Source organism: Pelodiscus sinensis, chromosome 25 (assembly GCF_052426305.1).
Source record: "Pelodiscus sinensis isolate ZL-2025 chromosome 25, ASM5242630v1, whole genome shotgun sequence".
Lineage (NCBI taxonomy): Eukaryota > Metazoa > Chordata > Testudines > Trionychidae > Pelodiscus > Pelodiscus sinensis.
In genome coordinates, this window is record NC_143076.1 from 5867623 (window position 1) to 5884335 (window position 16713).

At 58.6% G+C, this 16713-nt stretch overlaps 1 protein-coding gene across 4 annotated transcripts in view; it reads left to right on the top strand.

The window, feature by feature from the left end:
- Positions 1-1028: 1028 nt before the first annotated feature.
- Positions 1029-16713, top strand: part of IGSF9B (immunoglobulin superfamily member 9B) — a 125613-nt gene continuing 109928 nt past the window's right edge. For all 4 annotated transcript variants that reach the window (XM_025190747.3, XM_089773391.1, XM_006135118.5 and 1 more), the window contains exon 1: positions 1029-1325. In XM_025190747.3, the coding sequence (XP_025046532.2) occupies positions 1247-1325 (79 nt within the window). In that variant the 5' untranslated portion in view covers positions 1029-1246. The remainder of the gene's footprint in view (positions 1326-16713) is intronic.

Below are 16713 nucleotides of genomic sequence, written 5' to 3' on the forward strand. Positions count from 1 at the left end.
GGGTGGTGCAGGGGGTGGAGTGCATGGGGGGCACCCCAAGGAGGGGAGGTGCAGGGGGTGGAGTGCATGGGGGGCACCCCAAGGAGGGGTGGTGCAGGGGGTGGAGTGCATGGGGGGCACCCCAAGGAGGGGTGGTGCAGGGGGTGGGGGGTATGGGGGGCACCCCAAGGAGGGGTGGTGCAGGGGGTGGAGTGCATGGGGGGCACCCCAAGGAGGGGTGGTGCAGGGGGTGGAGTGCATGGGGGGCACCCCAAGGAGGGGTGGTGCAGGGGGTGGGGGGTATGGGGGGCACCCCAAGGAGGGGAGGTGCAGGGGGTGGAGTGCATGGGGGGCACCCCAAGGAGGGGTGGTGCAGGGGGTGGAGTGCATGGGGGGCACCCCAAGGAGGGGTGGTGCAGGGGGTGGGGTGGGGGGCACCCCAAGGAGGGGTGGTGCAGGGGGTGGGGGGTATGGGGGGCACCCCAAGGAGGGGAGGTGCAGGGGGTGGGGGCATGGGGGGCACCCCAAGGAGGGGTGGTGCAGGGGGTGGGGGGTATGGGGGGCACCCCAAGGAGGGGTGGTGCAGGGGGTGGGGGGCATGGGGGGCACCCCAAGGAGGGGAGGTGCAGGGGGTGGGGGGTATGGGGGGCACCCCAATGAGGGGTGGTGCAGGGGGTGGAGTGCATGGGGGGCACCCCAAGGAGGGGGGCATGGGGGGCACCGGGGGGGCCCCGGGGTGGGGGGGCCATGCCGAGCGGCAGGGGAGGTTGCCGGCCCGGCCATGCAGCGAGCAGGGAGGGGACGGGGCGATCCCGCCGCGCGCTCCCTGGCAATGCGCATGATTCTGCGGCTCTGTGCACTGCGCGCTCCAACCCACCTTGAAACGGGACCTGCCTCCCCCCCTCCGCTCCCCGCCCGGCACTGGCAGCGCCCCAAGCCAATCAACGCCCCCTCTCTTCCCCTCCGGCCAATAGGCGCCAGGCGGGGGCGGAGCAGAGGAGCTAAAGAGCCCAGGCTAGGCTACGCCCTGAGCCTGTGCTGAGCTGCGCTGTAGCTCCTAGTGCAGGTGCCTGGTGCATGTCAGCAGAGAGGGCGAGGGGGCTGCTCTGGGGAAGGAGGGATGGGGAGCGCGGAGGGGAGGCAGCAAGGCGCAGGGATGCGGGCATGAGAAGGGCACCAGGAGGACCCTTTGCACCGGCCAAGGGCTCTGCGATGAACGGTCTCCATCCAGAAGGGCACTTTTGAGTTAGGATGCTGCTCCTCATTGATGGTCGGTAGTACTATGATTTGGTATGTGGCCACTTTGATAGCAAGTGTAATCACCACCAGAGGACTTCCAGCTCAAGGTGAGTTGAAGTGCAGCCTCTCGCTGTGTTTTCACCCCTGCACTCCTGCAAACAGCGTCTCCAGCTGCCTTTCCCCTTGGCCTCATGCCTGTTACCCTTGGGGGTCTTGTTGCCTGCACCCCCTGATTTGCAAGGATCCGAATTGTTGTGGTGATGTTGTTGTTGTTGCTGTAAGTTTCACTCCGGGAAGGAGGAACTGTCAGGGGGATTGTATAAACTTGCAAATCTAAAGCAGCTGATTTGGGTGCTGGCGAAGCTAGTTGTGTGAGTATTTCAAGAGGCTGCCTGCAGGGAAACCTTTTGGTCTGACCAGCAGAAGATGCTTAGAAGAAAGAGCAGGCTAGAGAGAGGGAGAGAATTTGTTCTTTCTCGGACTTTTCTGAAGTATTTTATTTGTAGCCAGCTTTTTGTATTCTTCGCTACAAGAGCATTTTAAATGTTTCAGAGCTGTGGTTTCTTTCTTCCTTTTTTCCTTTATAAGAAGTGGGGAAAGCTTTCAGAGACTGTAGAAATTCCAGGTAGACGAGTGCAGAGTTGATTAATACATTTTATTTTTTTAATTGAAACGTTATTGTACTAGCTAACAGGTTTTTAAAGTGAACACTCTATTAATGTTGCTGCTTTAAAAGTAATGCAACTGGGAAGCCTGGGAGAGGCTAATAACTTTTTTTTTTAAAATCTGGAAGAAAAATATCAAAGTGGGGAAAAGCCCAGTTTAGCAGTAAAGGAATTTGTTTCTGCTGGTCTCCGGTTAACAGCTCACCTTTTGTGTGAGACACCTCATAGGAATCTCTACAACGTATTGGGGGGGGGGGGGGAACCTGAAGTCATTTCCAGATATATTGTTTTTAACTTAAAAGCTGAGCAAACTTAATTATGTAGCAAATGCCAGCTAGGAAGCAGCTTGGAAAAAATGCCGTGGACTGGTAGGTGCTTTGTGAGCAAACGACAGGTGCAAACTTCTAATAGGAGGTGTTGAAATCGATGCAGTGGGCTTGTTGGAGGCAGCGGAGAGGTGGGGGAGAATGCGAAATCTTATTCAGAGATGTGACTTCAGAGTACATGTCCTTGTCCTTAGCAGTATGCTGGTAAAATGGGCTGGCTGTTGTGCTACATGGCTACGGGTTACAGCATGCGATGCGACTCCTTTCATGTGCATTGCTTATGTATGATGGTTAAATACTTTAAATGATTCCAGATAGCGCCTGGCAAAACAGGGCTTTTTATGCCTTTTAAGGAATCCTCAGGAAAAGAGCTAGCAGCGCCCCGAGCATCTTATGAAAATGCTAATTGTTTTTAAAATGACCTCCCTGAGGGTAGTCAACCCAAACTCATGAAGTTGATGAAGCATTAGCTTGCACGCAGCACTGTGCATTGCGTTGTCAGGGACCGGAGTCACTTGAATGCTGCAAAAATGCTCTGGAGGGCTTTGGAATTTTCTCTTTCAAGAAGTGAACCAGATGAGCTGCGGCTGAGAAGGCGAGCAGCCTGGGAGTGACGAGCGCTGGGTGAGGGAAGGAGGGGAAGCCAGGCAATCGCTGGCCCATTCCAGCAGGAGGCAGGCTTCCTATAGGGTTCTTTCTTCAGCTGCATTTCACTGGCTCTCACCAGACCGGCCACTCGAGGTAGATGGAGGTGGAAGAGTGAAAGCCTTGTCCCATTGTAGTGAAGGCGCACATGGAGGCGATCAGTATTTCTTTTATTTAGAGAGCAGACTTCATCCCCTCTCTTTCTCTAGGCATCGGGGATTTGGAGCAATGTCACTCCTGCCCCACTGTTTGTTCATGGCACTTCTCCAGTGCCTTTCAGGCTTGGGTCCCTAGGAGCATCCTCTCCATTTTACAGATCAGTAAACTGAGGTGGAAATCTGCTCAAGGTCACTCAGGCAGAGCTGGGCATGAAACTCAGGAGTCCGACTTCCCCATCTCTTGCTTCGATCACTTGCTAGCACTGCTGCCCCATTCGTATGACTCACCGGCAAACCCCACGAAGTTCCATGCGAGTTCTGCTCTCTTAGCTCCAACAGCTGGAGGTCCCCAGGTCACATTATTGGGCCTTCCAGCCAGTGGCGCCCGACAGGTCTCTAAGGACACGTAGCTGCTTTGGATCCAGCGGATGCCCTGATGCAGGGAGCCTGCTGGGAAAGCGAAGTTCTTGACTTCTGGGGGAGGGCTTGGTGCGTGGAGGCGAAGGGAAGAAAGGCCTTTAGAGCACTGCAGTACAGCGGGCTCCCTGAAAAGGATTCTGCAGGCGTTTGCTCACCAGTGCTCTGTAGAATTTCCCAAGAGCCTGTGTACTTAGTGGCTAGAAAGGGCGTATATTCAAAGCAGTAATTGACCAGTCCCGTCCTCCTCGCCTGATCCCAGGGCTGCACCCTGCAGGGGTACAGGGGCTGCCATGAGAAGTAACAGCCACCCCCATGTTTTCCCTTTTCTAAGTATAGGGGAAAGCTGCCATCGCACTAACGTGTGACTGGGTGCTGTGGCAGTGCCTAGGAACCCCAATCAGACCAGGAGCCCACTGCCCTAGATGGGGCGTGCACATAGAACAGAAAGCCCAGACAGCACCTGTGGCAGTGCCTAGGAACCCCAATCAGACCAGGAGCCCACTGCCCTAGATGGGGCGCACACATAGAACAGAAAGCCCAGACAGCACCTGCCCCAAGGCGCTTACAATCTAAGTCACAAAACGGCAGAGAGCGGCCGGCAGCTGGACACACATGGAGGAGCAATGGAGCAAGGAGGTTCAATGTTGGTCTAAGGCCCGTTATTGTAATGGCCCTCAAGGGTGGGTCCCTCGGTAGGCCACTTCCCTCCCCAAGTTCTCTGTCCGCGCAGGATCTGTTGCCAGGGGCAGCAGGTTTGCAGGAATTTTGCTGGTGCCCAGAAGGCCCAGAGCCTACACCCCTCCCCCTCTCAAAGTACTCCCTGCACCCTACCTGCTGAAGGCTCAGGGAGGGAGTTGAGGTGCAGGCTCTGGGCGGGGGGGGGGGGGAGGTCATTAGCCCAGCTGCATTGCCAGTGGTGGCGATGAGGGACCCCTGGGCTGTTTGCAATTGCCGGGGTGGCCAGTACAGCTGCGGGGAGAGACCTGGCCCCGAACTTTGGTGGAGCTGGACCCTAGGCCATGAATATTCCTGGTGCCCAGGCACTATGGGCCCATAGGACTCGCCCCCTTTGCCTGTTGCACACGAGCCTGCTGGCAGGTATATGCTAGGTTAGGGACTGTCACCCGCCTGGGTACTCCCGCACGTTGAGGCGTCTCCCTTGCTGGTGATGGCCTGTGCTCGGCATCCTTAGCTGGTTCGAAGAGTTGGCCGAGTCCTTTCTACCGGCTGATATGCTGGTGTCTGCTGAGCAAGAGGGTCGTTTGCCGGGGTGCGTCTCCGAGAGGAAGAGGGTCTCTTCTGTGCCGGAGGGTCAGGGGAGGGCACCACTCTGGTCTCTTGCTGAGCGCGAAGGGCAGGGCTGGCCTTACCAGGAGGCGAACTGAGGTGGCTGCCTCAGGTGCCAGACTGAGGGGGGCGCCACTAGGACCCAGAGAATTGAGACTTTCCAAAGTTTTGGCCCAAGCAAGAGGGGATGGGGGCGTCCTTTGAGCTCCCCGCCTCAGGTGCCAAAATGTTGTGGGCTGGCCCTGGGGAAGGGATGCTGAATTCCATGAGTGTCGGGTAGGGGGAAGAGATCTCCTGTCCTGGGCAGTTCCTGCGTTAGACATGGGGGTCCAGAGATCGGGGGCAGAGCATGGGAGCTGACGGGGGGCATGGGCTTTGGTGTTGTGCGGGCCTGCGAGCACGTGTGCCTTGGGGGGTGTGTGTGTGTGTGTGTGATGAGTGAGTAGAGAAGACGTGGGGAGTGAGTGTACTATGAATAATGCGTGGGAGCAGACTGTGCATAGACTGCGTGGGGCGAGTGAGCTGTGTGGAGTGAGTCTGCATGTTGATGAGGCTGGAGTGCAGTTGTGTGTATCATGAGGGAGTGTGTTATGGCTGGGAGGGGAATGCGCACACGTGTGTGTGTGTGTGTGTCTTGCGCCTAGTAAGTGCTGTGTGCCATGTGTTAGGAGTGTGATGTGCCCCTGGTGTTCTTCCCGCGTGCTGTCCCGGCGTTGTGCAGGTAGCTGGCCCAGTAGACGTTGATCGTACTGCGAAAGGGTCAGGCAAGGTACCCAGCGTGTACCTCCCGCCTGACCCCTCCGCTCAGAATGTTAAAAGGCATTTCTTCTGTGTTTAATATTTTGAACAAAACAGCCCTATTTATTTTGCTAAGCCGTTTTATCTTGTTCTCCATTAAAATGCATTTGTACTAGCTACAATATGTTTACATAAATATTTAGTGCCTTTTACGCTAGCAATAACTTTGCCAAGTTTGTGTACTGAACAGTGAAATTGTCAGCATTAATTCCTGGCCTAACTTAAGTTCTCAGCCTCTGGGTTCTTCAATCTAGCAGTAGATCCTCTGCTCCAGGCTGTCTCTTTACTACCTGGTGCACCACGAGGGCCACTGGTGTGTGTACACTGTGCTTAATTGTTCCCGGGGGCCAGGAGGGCCATGAGTGTATATGTGTGGTGTATTATGACAACAGTGCATTATGCTTGTGTTCTGTGCACAGCAAGGGCTCTGAGCAGTGCTCCCTCCAGTCGTCTTCATCCATGTGCGGAATAATGTTATGTGCACTGAGGTTCGTGTGACTGTGCACGAGCAATAGAAACACAAAACTGAGCTGTGGGCGCTCTGCTAATCATCAGGGCAGCATTTGAATCTCTCCTGAGCAGCGGCACAAGCCCACAGCTCCCAGGGAACGCTGGCCCTGAGTATGCGGGGCAGGGGGACATGTGGGCCCTGGAGATCAGGACATGGTTTTCCCTTGGGCTGTAAAGCAGGGCAGGCTAACGAGGAGCACTGTGTGTGCAGGGCTGCTCTGTGTGGTTCCACTCTAAGATTTCCAAATGGCTCCAAGCCTCCATTTACAATATTTTGGGGTCAGCAAATAAACAAAGTTGGAAACCACTGCCTTAGAAGGGTGACTGGTCTGGCCTAGTCCTGCTCTGGAGAGCTGTTCTGTTTCCCCGTGGGATTCCTCCCTGTACATCATCTCTGCGGGTTCAGCTTAGCACGGCCATAGGCTGGCTCCGTGGGGCCGAGGCAGGACATAAGAACTTAAGAACGGCCGTACTGGGTCAGACCAAAGGTCCATCTAGCCCAGTATCCTGTCTGCCGACAGTGGCCAGCACCAGGTGCCCCGGAGGGGGTGGACCGAAGACAACAATCAAGCAATTTATCTCCTGCCATCCTTCTCCAGACAAACAGAGACCAGGGACACTATTCCTACCCCCTGGCTAATAGCCTTTTATGAACCTAACCTCCATGAATTTATCTAGCTTCTCTTGAAACTCTGTTATAGTTCTAGCCTTCACAGCCTCCTCTGGCAAGGAGTTCCAAGGGTTGACTATGTGCTGTGTGAAGAAGAACTTTTGCTTATTCGTTTTAAACCTGCTACCCATTAATTTCATTTGGTGTTCTCTAGTTCTTAGACTATGGAAACAAGTAAATAACTTTTCTTTATTCACCCTCTCCACGGAGCGAGGCAGCTGTCTGCATGGTCCTGACAGGCTGTCCTGCATTTCTGCAGCTCTTGAGCGAATAAATGAACAGCCAGGAGCTCTTTGGAGGCAATAGCTTTTGAGAGTGGAGGTTGTCACTAGCAGGCAATGGGTGGGAGAAGATGGCCCAGGGTTCTCTTCTGTCCTTGTGCTGCAGATGCACACGCCGAAACGCCTTCAGCGCATGAGATAAGCGGGCCGAAGCCTAGGAATTCAGAGTGACGGCTGTAACCCCGGATCGCCCGCGGCTGCGAGTGACCATGGAGGGGTGACCAGTGCAGCCTTCGCTCTTACTGACACGGCTTTGCTAAGCTAGTGCCGAAGTCTGCAGCGTGTCTGTTCTAGCCTGTGTGCTGGGGTGCTGGCCATGCACAGCCGGCATCGTGTGTGGACTGCCCCGCCCCCCAGCGTTCCACCGCTGCGCCCGGCAGCACCTCTGCTGGCAGAAGTGGGCGCTGCAGCACCAGAGCTGTTGCGCTGTTGCGCTGGTCCCTGCTGCTGTGCCAGCTTGGGAGACGCGGGTGTGCTCGGGGCTAGCACCCTGTTCCCAGCGGGGGAAGCTGGGATGGGAATAGTTGTGAGCTGGCAGTGAACTGATCCTGGGCAGTCTCAGCCGTCTGCTCATGCCCGATAAGGAGACTGGCACCAGGGGTCACGTGGAACAGTGGGATGCTGTGTTGTGGCTCCCTTGGCTCTGTGGTCTTGCCCTGGGCTTGGGAGCGCTAGCCAGGAGTCTGCGCATGGCTCCTTGGGGCATCTGCCCTTCCCTGTCCTCCTGTCGTGCTGCACAGGTGGGTGTGTGGCTGGCTCCCTTGTGTTGTCTGTTGCTGGCTGCATGCAGGAGGGAGGAGAGAGTCAGGCTACCAGGGAGCAGGATGTAGGGCTGGGCACATCGGCCTCTCACAGCACCTTCTCTCTGAGGCTCCAAGACTTGACCTGCATGAATGAGAGAAGGCATTGTTATCCCTTTTTACAGTTGGGGAAACTGAGGCACAGCGTGGGGATGTGCCTTTCGTGAGGTCCTCTGGTACTGACTGACTCTGCCGACTGACCCTTTTGCCTTGGTTAGTTACAAGACTTGCTGATTGCCCCTGCGCTGTGAGGTGAACCCCCCACCCCGCCTTCCCAGGCTATTTTCTCCCTTGTGCCCTTGTGTAAATGGGAATCGCTGCAGCTGAGGTCCTGTGGCTGTTGAGCCCCCAGGGAGGCACTCAGTAGCTCCCCCCAGCTGCAGCAGGGCCCCCTTGCAGTGTCATCCCTCTTTCTAGTCCTGGGCTGGTAGCCTTGGTAAGACCCAAGGCCTCTCGCCTCCCAGCGTGGAGCCCTGCGGCTTGCCGTAGCCGACGGTAACGGGGCGGCGCTCGCCTCATGTTCAGCCGGAGGGGGGCGCTTGTCGGGGGGGGCTGCGCACTCCTGTTTTGAAGGCTCTTCCACAACTCAGCCCTCGGGCCAAGTCGCACCCTCTGTGTGCAAATCCACAGACCCCTTCGGGGGTGCACATCCACCCGGGGCCCGTCTCTGTGTCTGTGTCCGTGTCCGTGTCCGTTCCCCACTCGGAAGATAGCGGTGCCGCCAGGGTTTCCCCTCCAGAAGGCAGCGCCTTCGCCCTTACCTTTGGGCTTTATCTTGGAGCCCCATCGTAGTCCAGCGGCCTGCAATAAGCTGTCCCCCGTGTGGCCGTGCTCTCAGCCAGCCAGACCCCTCGTCTGGGCACCTTAAGATCGCAAGAGGAACCGACCGCTGCGGTGTTCCCCAGCTCCTTTTATAGGGCCTTCCTGGCCCCTGATTGGCCGCTTCCTCACTGCCAGTGTAGCATGCTTCCAGGGCTTCTCAATTGTGTCTCTGGGGCGGGGGGTGGCAGGACCACCGGGCCTCAGGGCCGGCTCCACCCTGGCACGTGGACTTTCTCCTGAGAACTCTCCATCCCTTGCCCTCTGCTGGGTCCGACACGCCGATTGCAGGGCTTAGCCAGCGGGCACCAGAAAGCTCATTTAGGGCCTTTGCGAAAAGCTGCGTGGGTGCCTGCCTCCTTCCCCACAGCTCCTAATGCCAGGCTACTGGCTTCCTACGACCTGGGGCTCCAGGGGACGGGAGAGCAGCAAGGAGCTCTCGGCCTGATGATCCAGCCACCCCAACCCAGCTTTGAGAGATGACTAGAAGACACACCCCATTGCTTTAGTTAGCATGGGCCCTCCACTGCAGGGGAAGGAATAATACAGGTTGAATTTCTCCGGTCCGGCACCCTCAGGACCTAACCAGTGCTTAGGCGGAGATTTGCCAGCCCGCAGGAGGTCAATATTGTCTTACCAACACTGCCACTGCTCACTGGGCTCTTAGGAGACATGTCGGGGTCAATCCGAGCTAAACAGCACGGAGCACTGAGAGCCAGGCCTGGTGGCTGTAAACAAACTTCATGGGACCGCGGGAAACTTGGCCGCACTCATGCTAAGTGGTCACCTGGCTCACTGAAATCAGGCTGGACCATGGATGTTGCCAGACTAGAGAGCTGGACTTGAGAGGTTCAAGAGCGGTGAACTCCGCAGGCTCCTGGTCTCACACCAGTTGCACACTGGTGAGAGTTTTACTGGGTGTGTTGGCCTTCCTGTTGCTCTGTAGTTGGGAGGAGGCTGGATGCGCCAGGGCGAGGCAAGGGGAGGGCGTCTGAGGGCGAAGTTGGGGATGGGTTCCCCGGCCGTGAAGCGCTGCAGCGAAGTGCCGGCGTTTCTCCATGCAGCCTGCCGGAGCGCCTCTGGCTTGGTCTCAGGTTGCTTCTCTGGCGCAGAACTCCAGCGAAGGCCTGCAGAAAATGGTGCTGAAGCCTGGTGCCCCTGCTGGAGCCGCTTCTCCTGCCCGAGTTGGAGCCCGGGGGGCCGGGAAATGGCGTGCCAAGGTGTTGCCGAAGGGGACTCATTCCATGTTGTGGCCCCCGACAGTGTTCGTGGGAGTGTTTGGACTGGGACCCGCCTGCCAGGATCCGGCATCTGGCTCCGTGCCCGGGCAGGGTGCTGCGTGGGAGGTCTTGGCAGCGGGACTTGCACTGAGTCGCAATGGGGGAGCTCTGGACTCAGCACGCCCAAGGCGGTAGGTCGGTGGCCGTGGCTTTCTCCCTTCCCCTGGGCTCAGAAGCGGGGAGGCAGGGGAGGAAGAGCGCTAGATTGCAGCGGTGGTGGTGACGGGGCTAAGTTGCCTGGTGTAGAAAACCCACCCTGGGAAGCTTGGCCCCGGGGCTCCCTGCTCCTTTCTGTGCTGCAGCCGCAAAGAGGAAACTTCCCGGTGGTGCCTGGAGTCTGGGCCAGGCCGGGCTGTTTCCTTTTCTAGCTTTTAATCTTTTCTCAGGGGCTGAGACTTGGGGGATCATTCCCCCCCCAGATGGCGAGCAGAGGAACCGTGGGGACCCATAATTTCCAGCCTCTGCAGGGAGCAAAGACTAATCGGATTTATCTTGATTTCCCAGCCTCTAATCAAAGAGCAACGTAATCGCCTGGTCCCAGTGAGCGGCTCTGCTGGACTCCCAACCCGGTGGCTTCTTTGCCGATTGGGGGGGGGGGGCAGTTGATGCTTCTTGCTGGCCCTGGGGTGCCCCTTGTGATTCTCTCTGAACGAGGCATCCCGGAAGGGAAGGCCCCATCTCCTTCCGTGGGGCGTGCCCTCCGGTGAGAGCAGAGGAGCTGGTGGCAGTGGCTCTGTTTGGGGGGAGGAGATGAAGGGTGGGTGCCTGGCCGGTGGGCTGCACTGGCAGCAGTTGGGAGCTGAAGGGGGCCGGCCCCCGGCAGAGCGAGGAGGGGTTGGGCCTGTTAGCTTTCGGGCTGTAAAAGCGCCGTGTCTGGAGCCACCGTGAACACAAGCTGGTTTCAGATGGACCGCGCCGTGGGCCGGGGCTCCAGCGTTTACAGGGGCAGACGGGCTCCGGCTCGGCCCCAGACTTCGTCACGCCCCTCTTGCACCTGCTCTGCCGGGCCTGCCCCTCTCCTGGTCCTTCGGGAGCGGGGCGTTGGTTCCCATCGGGCCCGGCGACCCCGCTCTCCCTGTGGGGCTGCTCTGAGTGGGGAGCAGGGTTTGTGGAAGTGCAGCCAGCGGGGCGCCCTGGGGATGGCCGGGTCTGAGGCAGGTCTGTGACCTGGGGGTGGTTTCCACTTGGCAGCTGATCAGCGCTGAAGTTAGGGCGGGGGGACCTTTTGGAGGCGCACCTGCAAGTGGCCCGAGGGGCAGCCACGTGGTAAGTGCGCGCGCTTCCTGTGTGCCCCGCTACCCTGGCGGGGAATCCCGGGGATGCCTGTTGTGGACGTGGCTGTCTCCTGCTCCTGCACACGCCAGGCTTGGCTTGCAGACTGCAGCAGCCACCCGGCACCTGTTTGGAGAGCCGACCTGCCCGCGTCCAACCAGTGGCTTGGCCCTTGAAGGCACCGTGCCTGTATTCGGGGGAAGAACGATCCTCGTGTGCGTGTGTCCGCGCCGCACGGGGAGTTGACTGATGCTTCAGGACAGGCAGTGTTGGGGCGCTGGCGTGCCGGAGCCAGTGTGGTGCTGATGCTAGCAGGTGAGTGTGCCGTGGCACGGCCGGGCTGGGTGCGGGTTGCCCAGGGCACTATGCTGATGTGCTGGTCCAGGGCACCCGTCTGTGGGGATGGACCGTGGCTAAGTCCATCTCGAACTCTGAAAGCGCTGCTGCAGGCTGGGCAGCTGTGAGATGGGGACTGGAGTTTGGGTTCTGCCATCGCCCTACTCCATGGCCTAGGACAAGTCCCGTCTCTCCGTGCCTCAGTTTCCCCATCTGCGAAGTGTGGATAATGCCAACCTCACCAGGATGCTGTGACTTAATTCCCAGGTGCACCGCACTCGAGGGCCCTGGCACAACCCAACCGGTCAATATCCATGCGGCGTCTCTGTGAGCAGGCTCCCTCTCTGGCCCCTGTGGAGTAGGCCAAGCTGGTCCCCAGTAGGTCCGCGGGTCTCTGACCTCGTTCTCTGGGCCGGAAGTTGTGTGGTGCGAATCCCGCCGTGGAGTCGGGTACCGGAGGTGTGATGGGGACGGGCAAGTGTCGCCATTGTCACTAATTGCCACCGGCATTGGCAGCGCCCGAGGGCTGGAGGGGAGCATAGAGGTGAGGGCAAAGCCGTCTCTGGGGGGCCCTCTAGCTCAGGCTTGGGGGGGGGGTGGCAAGGAAGCATCAGGCTCCGGGTTCTCAGTATGCGGAAGTGGGGGGGATGGGGAGGTCTGAGTGACAAGGTGCCCACCCCACACTGGACTGGCAGAGGTTAGGGGGCCAGGCAGGCCTGTGAACTGCAGAGGAAGAGCCGGGGAGCAGGGATTGGAAACAGGGTCAGCTGTGCAGGAACAGGTGCGGCCTGTCCATCCAGGGAGCTTCTCTCCAAGGACCCCTCCCCTGGAGCTGGCAGACCCAGAGGCAGGCGGGAGGACCAGCGAGGAGGCAGCAGCCCAGGGAAGGAGCCGGGAGGCTGGCAGAGGAAAGCCCAGAACTGCTGGCTTCCGGGTCCCTGAACTGGGTCCCAGTGGAGGGCAGGCCCGGGTTCCCGTCCCAGCCACTGAGGGACTGGCACTGGCTAAGGCTGCGAGGGGGAAGGGGAAGATGCGAGCCGCAGAGAGGGTTTGATTCCTGGTGGGAGCGAGGGGCCGCAGACCGCGAGAGTGTTGGAGCAGCCCCATGCCAATCCCAGAAGGGGTCTGGGCCTGGAGAGCGAATCCCTGCAAGGACCAGCCGTCCGCAGAACACCTGTGACAGGAGCAGAGTGGTTAGAGGCTGTGTCCTTCACCTGCGAGGCAAGCGAGGGCTGTTCTGTGGAGGCTGCTCCGGGAAGGAGCAAGATCTCCCGGCTGCTGCTTGAAATGAGTCAAGTGGATGAACCGCAGTGTCCTCACGGCTGTTGGGTGTCCAGTGGTTTCTGATCTCAAGGCTCCGTGCGTTTTAAGCTACAGGGGACCACTTCAAAACTGCAGCGTGGCTTCTGCATTGAAAACTTCTGCATTGAACTTGGCAGAGGCAGCCTGGTCTAGTGGGCAGGGCACTAGTCTGGGAATCAGGAAACCTGGGGTCTGGTTCTGATTCTGCCACCGACCAGCTGTGTAGCCTTGGGCAAAACTCTTCTCCTCTTTTGTCTTGCCTACCTAGTTTGCAAGTGCTTGGGGCAGGAGCTTTCTAACTGTGTGTGTGTGTGTGTGTGTGTGTGTGTGTGTGTGTGTGTGTGTGTACACACACTGCACCTAGCGGGAAGGGCCACCGTTTCAGCTGGCACCGGTATCTCCTGTGGCAAGGTCAGTTCCACTCCTGGGTCCCAGACCTTTGTTCAGTCTGCGATCTTGCAGTCTTGGTATTGCGGTACGGGTCCTGCTTGCCTGGGCCAGGGTTGTTTTTCTAGTAAATGTCTTGGTTTTCTAATACCCTTCTCTCCTTCGTGGTACTGGGAGCAGGGAGAGGACAGCGCCCAGAACGGCATGTTGGAAAGAGCTGGTGGGTGGAGGATGAACACTGCCCCGCTCGCTGGATTGGGAAGCCTCAGGATGCTCACGCTCTCATGATCTTGTACTCGCAGATGGTGCCAAGGGATCATCAGTGCCACCGCCAAGGGGCTTGTGATTTTACTTGGAGGGCCACTGCTGAAGAAAAGCCCCTCCCTTCTGTTGTGTGGTTCTCTGCTTTTCTGAAGGGCGTGTGCGTGTGCGTGTGCGTACACACGTACGAACGAACCTGGGGCTTGAGAGAGCCTGGTTATTCTGAACCTGACCTAGACCACTGAGCGGTCCCCTCTGGCTACTCCAGCTCTCTCTCCCTCCCCCATTTCTACTGTGTGACCTTGAGGCAAGTCACTTGACCCATGTGTGTCTCAGCCAATCCATCCGGAAAATCGGGTTTAAAAAGCAGGGATCTTGCTGCAAACCCAGATGCTGCTCCTGAGTGAGGTGGAGAAGTGGGGGAAGGGGGGAGAAGGGAAAGGCTCTTGATTATGGGACGAGTGGGGGTGGGGGGGGTAGTTCTCCTGGGTGGTGGGTCCAGGCAGGGGGTGGGTCAGGAGGCAGAGCCCCTCCCCGCCAGCAGTGCGGACAGCCAGAGCTCTGGTCGGGAGGGGCAGGAGTCAGGCCGGCGTCTTCAGTGATGCCTTAGATGACTGAGCAGCTAATTGCAGCTTCCTGTCATGTTCTGCTCGCGATGCGCGGGGATGGCAGGGAGGCGGGCGGAGTCCAGATCTCCAGTTAGCGAGGGTGGGGTCCTCCCCATCGGAATCTTTCCCAAGAGCAGACCCCCCCCGTGACGTGCCCGCGGCGTGCTGCCCGGTCCCTGCAGTAGTCTGCCTTGAGTGCCGTGACTGGGACGTGTCAAAGCGGATTTCATCTCCGCTCTGCGGGGTGAGAACAGGCCGCTGAGAGCTCTGGGCTGGGCTGATCCTGCTACATCATCTCTGCCCGTTGGGTTGGGTAGCAGGGTGCAGCTGGGCTCTGTGGCTGCCAGGCCTCTCCAGAAAATAGGGGCTATGATTGGTTGGGCCTGGAGGGGTGGGTTGGGTCCAAATGGGTCAGCGGTACCTGTATGTTGATTGGTGGATGTGCATGCTGGGTCAAGCCTCCCAGGCCTCTGATTGGTGGTGGAGTGGGAAGGGGGGGGGGGGGCGACACACATCTGTCACTTGTCTCTAGGCCCCTGATTGGCAGGGAGGCGCATCTCAGGCTGGCTGTCCGGGTCCCAGCTGGTCAGTGAGCCCGCTAATTACTCCATGGCAGAGGGCCCCGTGTGCATCGCGCTCCGGCGGGACGCCGCTTTCCCGCAACCTCGAGTGATCCGTGGGATCGTGCTGGTGGAGCGTGGCGAGATGGCTCCGGCATGCCGGGCGCGCGGGGAGCCTCCTGCTGCCTGGGCCACCAGCGGAGCATTAAGGACACGGCTGCTCCGAAGGGACTGGTCCTGGGAGATGGAGGGGAGGCTCAGTCCCGTGTCCCCCACTCGGGCAGAGCTGAGGAGGGCAGGTTGTTCGTCTGCCAGTCGGGCGGTCCCTTGGGGACGGGTGTCTCGTTCGGGATCTGCCACGTGGGGCTTTCAGGTCAGGGCCACGGCTCCTTCAACCAGCCTGCTAAAGCGATTGTCGGCCTGTCGTGCTGCTCTGCAGGCAGCATGCGTACAAGTGCACCAGGCAACTGGTAATGAGAGGAAACGTCGCCACCCAAACCCCTCTTGCTGCTTGAGAACCCGTCAGCGGTTGGGGGTTATCCCTCTTTCACAAGGGACACTGAGGCATGGGGGAGGAGGGCAAGCCAAAGATCTGTGAACCCCCAACCAGGAACAAGACTTGGGGACCTAGACTCTGATCCCAGCATGCCTGGGAGTAGTGGCAACATGCCCTTTCCTTTTTCCTTTCCTTTTTCCTTTCCTTTCCTTTTTCCTTTCCTTTCCTTCTCTCCAAGTTGTAGTGGAGCGTTGAGGGATTTGCCACCTCTTGGGGGTTGGGGGGGGGGTGCTGTGGTCCCAGCTGGCTGAGAGGGTCTTTTCACTGGGCTCCATGTGACTTTCTCAAGCCCTTTCTGCCTCTCTCCTCCTGCGTAGCAACTTGGCACCAGAGTAAGATCAGCAGAGAGACGGAGCCGATGGCCGGGCGCTCGCGCTCCTGTGGTTGGACGCTCTGTCTGAAGCTCCTCGGGGCCTGAGCCGCTCTACCCGCCACTGTCAGAGTTTGGCCTGTAGAAGTTCTTGGGCTTGGCGAGTCCAGTGGAGATGACCGTTGACCTGCCACTGTTGCCCCGGGGAGGGAAGGTGGGAGACAGACCCATTGGGGTGGTCCTGGGAACGACATGGGGAAGCGAAGCCGTGGAGTTCCACTCTGAATATTGGAGGCTTTCAGGCGTCCGGTTGAGCTGACGGGTCTGTCTTCACCTTGTCACCGGCCGAGGGCTCTGCTGGGATGGGCAGAGCAGTTTAAGTGCACGCACCATCCCCCTTTCCTCTGTGAGCTGAAAGGAGTTGGCGGGGAGCAGGGGGAACAGGCTGGCTAGGTGGAGGGGGCTGCAGAAGCTCCGAGTGCTCAACACATCCCTAAAGGTGTCTTCTCCCTGGTCTCACCCTGAAGCCTGCCTCTCAGGACTCCGAAAGGCCCTGCTCCCACTTGTGTGCGGTTGCGTTGTGTTCTAACGCTTTTCAGAAGGACCTACACGGTACTTGGGACAGGCGCTCCTCACATGGACAGAAGCAACCGCAGGAAATGTTCAGAGACGCTGGTTCTGCCATTCCCTGTCATCGCTGATGGATAGACCCAGCCACAGATGCAGGGCCTGTCACCTCCCATTCGCTCAGCTCCGCTTTTCCATCTGTCAAGTCCCAGTTCTGGGCCTGTGCCGCCCCAGCCTGCAGCTGTGGCTCGGTGTTGGCACCGGCTGTTGGATGATGCCTCTTGGCCGCTTGGTGGGCTGGGGTGACGGGAGTGTTTGACTCCTGCCAGGGCAGCAGGACCATGAAGATGTCCCTTCCAATGTTTCCTCTTATCGTGTCCATCCATGTATGGAATAAATTTTTTTACATTCACGGAGGCACGTGCAAATGTGCACCACCGGTGGAAACCACAACCAGCTATGGGCGCTCTGCTAATCAGCTGGGCAGCATCCAAATCTCCCTGAGCTACTGCGCTAGCACCCAGCCTACAGGGGACACTGGCCCCTGCTCTCTCCCCTGGCCCCAGAGGAGGGGGAGAACCCGCACTGCTGACAGGAAAGCAGCGGCTGGAGCGACCACCTTTGCGACCTGACTGGCTTTTACAACAGACTGTGTCCTTTTAAACAGATACTGCCTC